Source organism: Aulonocara stuartgranti, assembly GCF_965226115.1.
Source record: "Aulonocara stuartgranti genome assembly, chromosome: 1".
In the NCBI taxonomy this organism is placed as follows: Eukaryota; Metazoa; Chordata; class Actinopteri; order Cichliformes; family Cichlidae; genus Aulonocara; species Aulonocara stuartgranti.
Window position 1 is genome coordinate 11999072 of NC_138939.1, and position 7682 is coordinate 12006753.

Below are 7682 nucleotides of genomic sequence, written 5' to 3' on the forward strand. Positions count from 1 at the left end.
CGGTTAATAGTTTAAGGAGGACTGAATGTGAAGCCTCATTACAGCCTTAATGAATTTAACATTTTCTAAATAAGAGCTGATAATTAACGATATAGCTGTGTACTCAGTCAGCATCCATGAGCAGATTTCGTAGGGCTTTGATGTGAGCTCTCTCTATTAGCATTATTAGCATTTGCAGCAAAAGCTAAAGGGTCCTGAATAGTTCTAATAGCTGTGAGCAGCTTTTCATACCATCCTTCCTTAATAAGGTACCTGACGTCAGAGAATGGGGCGGTGTGTGTACGCGTGTGCCTGAAAGAGAGAGGGAGACAGAAAGAGAGAATACGAGTGGAGATGGGTGTCCCCTTTGCGCATGTGTAGACAGTGAGCTGTGCTGCGGTGGAACAGGGGCTGGAGACACACTGCTAGAGAGATGGCGCGGCACCCGACCGGAGCGCAAGGACAGCTGGTTGGTGGTGGGGGGGCTTGAATTATAAAGAGAATCAGAAAATTAAGAGAGTAATTATTTAAAAAAAAACAACTGTCAAGCAAAGGGGGATTCGGAAGAGGAGTTTTCATTCTGCAAAACAGCGTGCGAGGTAGGGGAATAATGAAATAGGTGAATGTAAGGACAGAGAAGAGGCAATAGCAAAGGAGGCTACTGCAAGAAAAAAACAACAACAAAAGAAATTTGAACTTTTACTGGACGTGAGGACTTCTGGACATCAGCTAACTGGGGTAGGTCAGATAGATGGTTTGTCCACAGCGCTGCCCGGATCATGAACGCACAGCTGTCGATGGAGAATATTGGCGACCTGCACGGAGTGAGCCATGAGTCCGTGTCCGGTCACGGAGAGCTGCTGAGTGGCCACAGTCCACATTCCCGTCCGAGCCCTAGGGGTTTAAGCCACCGTGCTATGGGCATGGCGACCCTGCTCGACACCGGAGACTATCACCCCAGCCACTCTGGACACTTGCATCCAGCCATCAGCATGTGTGAAGCCCCCCCTGGCATGAGCGCGAGCAGCACTTACACTACCCTAACCCCCCTGCAGCCCTTACCCCCCATCTCCACCGTGTCCGACAAGTTTCCTCCCCATCATCATCACCACCACCATCCACATCATCCTCACCCGCACCCGCACCAGAGGATCCCCGGAAATGTTAGCGGCAGTTTCACGCTGATGCGAGAGGACCGGAGTCTGGCGCCTATGAACAGTCTGTATCCCGCATATCATCACAAGGATCCGTGCATGGGCCAGAGCCTCTCCCCGTTATCCGGTTCCGGTCTGGCCAGCATACACACGTCCCAGGCCGGCATCCCCCCCTACGCTCATCCTGGTGCCGCTATGCCTGGTGAGAAGATGCTCACCCCGAGCGGGTTCGAGGCTCACCATCCGGCCATGCTCAGCAGACATGCGGAGCAGCACATGAGCTCCTCAGCTGGTATGGTACAAATCAACGGCCTCCATCACCATCCGCACGCCCACCTTGGCGCGCAGGGCCACGGCCAAGTGCTGGGGAACAGCCGGGAGCAGGCCTCCGGGCCCGGGCAGCAAGGGGGCGGCGGTGGAGGGGGTGGTGTTTCTGGGGGACAGATGGAGGAGGTGAATACCAAAGAGGTGGCGCAGAGGATCACCACAGAGCTGAAGCGCTACAGCATCCCTCAGGCCATCTTTGCCCAGCGGGTCCTGTGCAGGTCCCAAGGGACCCTGTCCGACTTGCTGCGAAACCCCAAACCCTGGTCCAAGCTTAAGTCCGGCAGAGAGACCTTCCGCCGCATGTGGAAATGGCTGCAAGAGCCTGAGTTCCAACGCATGAGTGCGCTCAGGCTCGCAGGTGAGCGAAGCCTCGGTAAAGCCCCATTTTTGCTTTCATCTTTTCATTGATTTCCAAAGAAAAATAAAACGATCGGCAAATGACTGTAATTTGGCACAGAAGGTCACTGGCGCTGAATGTTATCTTGTGCTGAGCAATGGAGAGAGGAATTGAAACTGGGCTTGTAGTTTGTTTTTTGCTATACTGGAAAAAAAAATATAGCAAACCAACTGTAAGACATTCAAATTCACATAAGAGTCACATTCAGGACTGGCGTTTCCTCTGTGCTGGATAGGTCTTTAAAATATATGTATAACTTGTAATCTCTCTAATTGCCTCCAGATGCTGGAAGTCAAATGATATCAGCTTTAGGACGGAATCGGGAAAAGTTGGCCCTGGTTACTATTATTTATGTTGAGTGGTTAAATTCAACATACAGTCAGATAAACAACAGGAGGAATTAGAGCCGAAAGCAAACTTCACTGAGCTGAAGACCGTGCAGAGACTGGCCTGACATCAATACGCATCCCTTTTCTGTCTCTACACTGATTTTGGGGCTTGTGTGGAACAAGTACTCATGTCATTTTACCTCAAAATATCGACCGCTGGACTGTGTGCGTAAACTGATCCTTCTCCCAGAAATCGTTAGGAACGTGTTTATTTTGGTGTAGATGCAACCGATCAGCTCCTTTTTTTGGAGTTGCCCTTCATGTAAACACAGAGTGTGTGTGCACGTGTTCCTGGGAGTTTGTCATAAACCGAATCAAAGCGACGCCGGAGTCATGCATTATTTAGTTGGTGTAAAGACGTTTGGAGCTCTCTTTGGCAAAATTAGAGACTTCAGTTCCTCAGCAGAAAAGAATTGAAAAGAGCACGTGTTCGTGTTTAGCTGGTGAACAAACCCTGACTTCGTTGAAGTTTCTCTAATTAACTGGTAGACCTCTGTATGAATTTGTCCCTGTGGTACGCACGAGTCAATTAAGGCGCCCAGCGAGGCCCAAATAGCACGTGCGCGTTCACACACACCAATAGACCCAATAGATTTTTTTTACGTTTATAGGCCCGATCAATGACCTACAAATGGGGCTTTTGTGCTTTTTGAAAAGTGAGGCTACACGGTGGAAAGTGCGCGCTTTTGTGCACGTGTATGCTCGCGCGTGTGCACATCAGTGTAATCACAATTGATTATTTTTCAGTTTTCCCATCTGCTGCTACTGATGTGTGTGTGTGTGTGTGTGTGTGTGTGTGTGTGTGTGTGTGTGTGTGTGTGTGTGTGTGTGTGTGTGTGTGTGTTTTGAAGAGATTTTATCAGTGGAAAATGAGTGAAACACACACGCGCACACGCATATTTGATATTGCATTTGCATCATTTTATCATTAGTGGAATGAGCATATAATTAAAACTAAACTCAGACCAGCAGCATATTGACTTGTATCGTTAAAGCTCTGATTTTATTTTTCAGAGAAATAGATATTCATACAGTGCAGGGAAAATGTAACAGGCCTGCTTCAGTTATTGTTGTATTTTTCTTTGTCGATGTTACCTAACTTAAAAAAACATATTTAAACTGTATAAACTCTTGTTTTTGTTGATTTTTTTTTATTTTGGGGGGTTGGCCAAAAAAGTACCAAAATATCAATTGCGAGTTTTATTTAGAAAATGTCAGATAAAGAAGATGGATAATGGAGAAAGAGGGGGAAAATAGAGTTAAAAATTAAATAAATTCAGAATAAAATAGTCTGAGCGCCATTTTATTGATCCGTTCGTTCCTGTGTGAACTGGATATGTGATCTTGTACTGAGGTAGATTTGATCTGTTCATTGATTTTAGGCTTCTGAAATTAATCTTGGGCCTTCTCTCGTTTTCCCACGTATTCAATTACCCATCTGAATATTTGTATGTGTAGAATGGAATAGAATAAAATAGAATACAATGGAATATAAAAGTGAGGAGAGAACCCACTCCAGACAGCGCATAGGAATTCATTACAACTTTTTTTTTCTTTTCTTTTTTGTGGAAAGAAGCTGTGATTGCATAGACCTTTCTTGATGGTGGTTGTGTTTTCTTTTTTATTATTCTTGGTGAATAATTATCTACTTCCACTTAATCGGGATGTAGATTCTTGAAATAAATACACGCTGGGCTAAATCTTCGCAACGTTTTCAGCTCAGATGTCTGTTTGTTGTTCTCTGTACGGTTATGAAACGCGGGGCATTCGTCACATTGTGTCAGTACACGCTATGTGTGCAGTCTGTTTTAGTGTGTGGAGTTATCGCGTGTCTGTAATGATTAGCCGGGAGCAGCAGCGGTGTGTGTGTGTGTGTGTGTGTGTGTGTGTGTGTGTGTGTGTGTGTGTGTGTGTGTGTGTGTGTGTGATTAGCCCGATAACGAGGCCGTTGTTATGTTCCCATCGGTCCTGGGAAAGCTCCCTGTCTTCGCGGGCCTCCCGTGCGGGGTCGGGCTCCTCTGTGCTGGCTCCTGCTGTCTGAGTGGCCTTCACTCGTGCTGATTTATTGCAACCCTTACACGAGGAGCTCCGGCCCTCTGTTAATATTTACCTGTACTGGAGACAACGGGCTGCTCATACTCACAATTATAGACCCACTCCACTTTATGGTCATGCTAACAGGCCGCTTCGCTGTACTTTAGCACATGCTGAAGAAAGTGCTTGAAATTAGAAATCATGTATCATGTGAGATCTCGGCGGGGGGCAGGTCCTCTTTTGATTTTATAATTCTAATCGTTTTTAAAGTATCGCGTAGTGTTACTTAAGCTTTCATTTGGAGATAATACACCAAAACTAAGAACAACAAGAGGAATAAAGTAGAGTTTAACGATAATATGTAGTGCTTTACTACAATATAGAACGGGAAGTCATTTTATTAGTTTATTAGTGTAGGGAAACACTTACTGTAGTTGTTCTCCTCTACCCTTTTTTTTTTTTTTTCAAAAAAGGTGTCTAAATTTGGCTGATCGAAGTTTTCTGTTTTCAGCACGTTGTCTCGGGTTGACTCATGAAATGCGTTTGTTTACTTCGTGCACTTTGCAAAATTAATCGGTGCTGGTCGGAGAATTGTTTTGTGGTTGTGATGTGTTGTTCATTAATTTCCCCAGTGAGCCCATATTTGGTCTCACCTTAGCAGCCCGCGTCTGCCCCCTCCTGGTCTGACCTCACTCTCCGTTTAAATGACTGGAGCTTGGGGTGTTAATAAAAAAAAAAAGCTGTAGCCATGTAGCAAAGAGTTCAGATTAACTGAAGTTTGACTTTTTATCAGATGGATTCCCAAGTTTTTGTTTTTCCAGTATAAAATCATCTCCAGGCCATTTTCTTTATTTATCTACGTCACCTGCGGGGGACATTGCTTTCAGCACCGTGGACAGCGCTCATTGTTCTGGTATGCTTCCTGCTGATTGCTCTTCTTCTGGACCCACGAAACCTTTGGTGCCTGAATCAAAAGAGGCTCTATGTGGATCTATGAGTCTAATTTTGCTATTATATCCCATGTACCTTTTAAAAAATCTGAAAAGAGGAGTTTTGAACAAAAATAGCACTACTTCCAACAATCATTGGCTGTGTGATTCTTTCAGAGTAAATGATGCAAAAACCGTAATAGAAATGTGTCTGTGAAAAATGTTGATAAAACCTTTCAATTACCAGTTCTACTGGTTTAGTATCCAAAAATGTGAAATATGAAATAGTATCCAAAAATTTGCTTAGACCAGCAAAGACAGTTTACTTGATTTCACCAAACTCAAACCACACACAAGCTACATCAAACATAAGGAAGCTTTCAAAACAGGCTGTGCATCGTTTACATTGAAGGCTAATATTTTATTAGAGCGAGCATGAAACACAAGAAAAATATATGTTTCTAGGAATTAAAGGAAATTAAAGAGATATACAAATAAGAGCTTGTGTATAATTTGGTTCTTGATACAACTGAATATTCTTCATGTTGGCATCACTAAAAACAAATTTCAGCTGCATGTGTATCCATAGGACCTAAAAAGTCCATATCAGAGTAGATCCAAATTGACTTCTCTATAACATTACACAGTAAAGAGGCTTGGATTGGCTTTAGATAATCACATTAGTTTAGCACATTTAGTCCCTAGAGGATTAAGTACCCCTGACCCCAATCCTATGTTATCAGAATATGTAATTTTTGTATTTTGAACAGGTCTCAGGTCTTGACGATCAGGATACAAAAGCGAAAAATACAAATTGTCACATACAAAACCTCTGTTTTACTTTTTATGAAGATAAAACAACATTTTAGCACTGAGGACTTTGCAGAGTTGGAGTGGAAACTACAACCTGCCTCCCCCAGCCTAATATTGTGGAAAAGAACCAATTCATGGTTCAGGCCACACTCTTTACTCAGGACTTTTTAAAATCCCAGGATAAGTTGTGATTCTCGTTTTTCTGTCTTCTGCCCTCTCTCACAAATCCCCTCTCTCTCTCTGTATGTCTCTTTGCTGAAATCTCCACAGCATGTAAGCGTAAGGAACAGGACCACGGCAGAAGCGAGCGGGGAAATATGACCAAGAAGCCCCGGCTTGTGTTCACAGATGTGCAGCGGCGGACACTCCATGCCATCTTCAAAGAGAACAAGCGTCCATCCAAAGAGCTGCAACTCACCATTGCTCAACAGCTGGGCCTCGAGCTGGCTACAGTCAGCAACTTCTTTATGAACGCACGCCGCCGGAGCCTAGATAAGTGGGTGGATGACGGCTCTGGTCACTCAGCCAACTCTGGCCCCAACGCCTGCACCAAAGCCTGAAGAAGGACTGATTTGACCAACTCATGGACTGACTCAACCTCGGTGGAAAAGCTTTAAAACTTAAGAGAAACAAAGAAAACTTAAAAAAGACCTTGAAGCAACGTTTTGCCCTTAAACCTGTACTATATTGATATTTATAGTATCCAAAGATGAAAAAACAAACCAAAGACTTCTCCTTTGACCTGCTTTACAATGTTTGTTTTAGCAACACATTTATGTGTAACATACTGCAAAAAGACTATAGTTTTACTCCCCCTCTCACACACACTCGCTGTCACTGGTCTCTAGCTTTATTACACCCTCCCCTCACCTCCCCACCCAGTATGAATCTATCATTCGCCACTGTTATCTTTAATCTGATTGGTTGGTTTTGATGATGGGTCCCTAAACAGAGGTTTAATCAGCCTCTTGACAGTCTGATCTGCAGTTGTCCACGGCCTCGAAAACAGCCAGAATGTGGAGCTCCAGTGGGATTGGCCAATCAACTTTAAAGAAAAAAAATCCCACAGGAGAGACTGGATTGTTGTGCAACCTTGTTCGGATCAGTGGAGCGGACTGTCTGACTGTTTGTCCAACTGTCTGTCTTTCTATCAAGCATTCCAGACAGACAGGGAAATGTCCATGCGTAGACTGCTAACCCTAAAACCAAAAGGTCCAACCCTAAACCAAACCAAATAGAAAAGAATGCCTAACATCAACCCACATGGTAGTGCTTTCTTCCAACATGCTGAGGCATTGAATAATTCAAAAAGAAAAACCAAAGCCTTCTACACCTTGAAGCCTCTTTTGCAGTTTAGAAATCAAACCACTTAAGAACATCCTTTGAAGTAATTTGACCAAAGAATATATTTTGTAGTTGATAAAAGTATTTTTTACCTGTTTTCCTCCCTTACCTCCTGAGACAGACTGTTAGTGTGCTCCACGAAGAAGGAAATCATACTTGTCCTTCTCCACAGAACATTTTGAGTCACATTTAAATATTTGCTCCCTGTAAACGGAAATACTCTATGGTATAACCCTAAAAATTAACTATTGATATTTGCCTTATAGATGCCTTCTTGGAAAGAAATAGACTATACCACTTTTAACTTCGCAGACAC

The 7682-nt window shown here is 43.7% G+C and overlaps 1 protein-coding gene across 2 annotated transcripts; it reads left to right on the forward strand.

Annotated features, from left to right (window-relative positions):
- Positions 1-228: 228 nt before the first annotated feature.
- On the forward strand, positions 229-7038 carry onecut1 (one cut homeobox 1). Of its 2 annotated transcripts, none has more exons than XM_082530446.1 (2): positions 229-1833; positions 6293-7038. In XM_082530446.1, the coding sequence occupies exons 1-2, from the start codon at positions 759-761 to the stop codon at positions 6580-6582; spliced, it is 1365 nt and encodes a 454-aa protein (XP_082386572.1). In that variant the 5' UTR covers positions 229-758; the 3' UTR covers positions 6583-7038. The 2 variants fall into 2 exon arrangements, with proteins under 2 accessions (XP_082386572.1, XP_082386573.1); XM_082530447.1 differs by having other exon boundaries at positions 229-1818.
- The last annotated feature ends 644 nt before the right edge of the window (positions 7039-7682 follow it).

Excerpts from the sequence above, each read along its gene's own strand:
- onecut1 (XM_082530446.1), top strand. The coding sequence starts at position 759 with ATGAACGCACAGCTGTCGATGGAGAATATTGGCGACCTGCACGGAGTG. Across the intron at positions 1,834-6,292 it reads CGCAGGTGAGCGAAGCCTCG|CATGTAAGCGTAAGGAACAG; the intron begins GTAAAGCCCCAT and ends AAATCTCCACAG.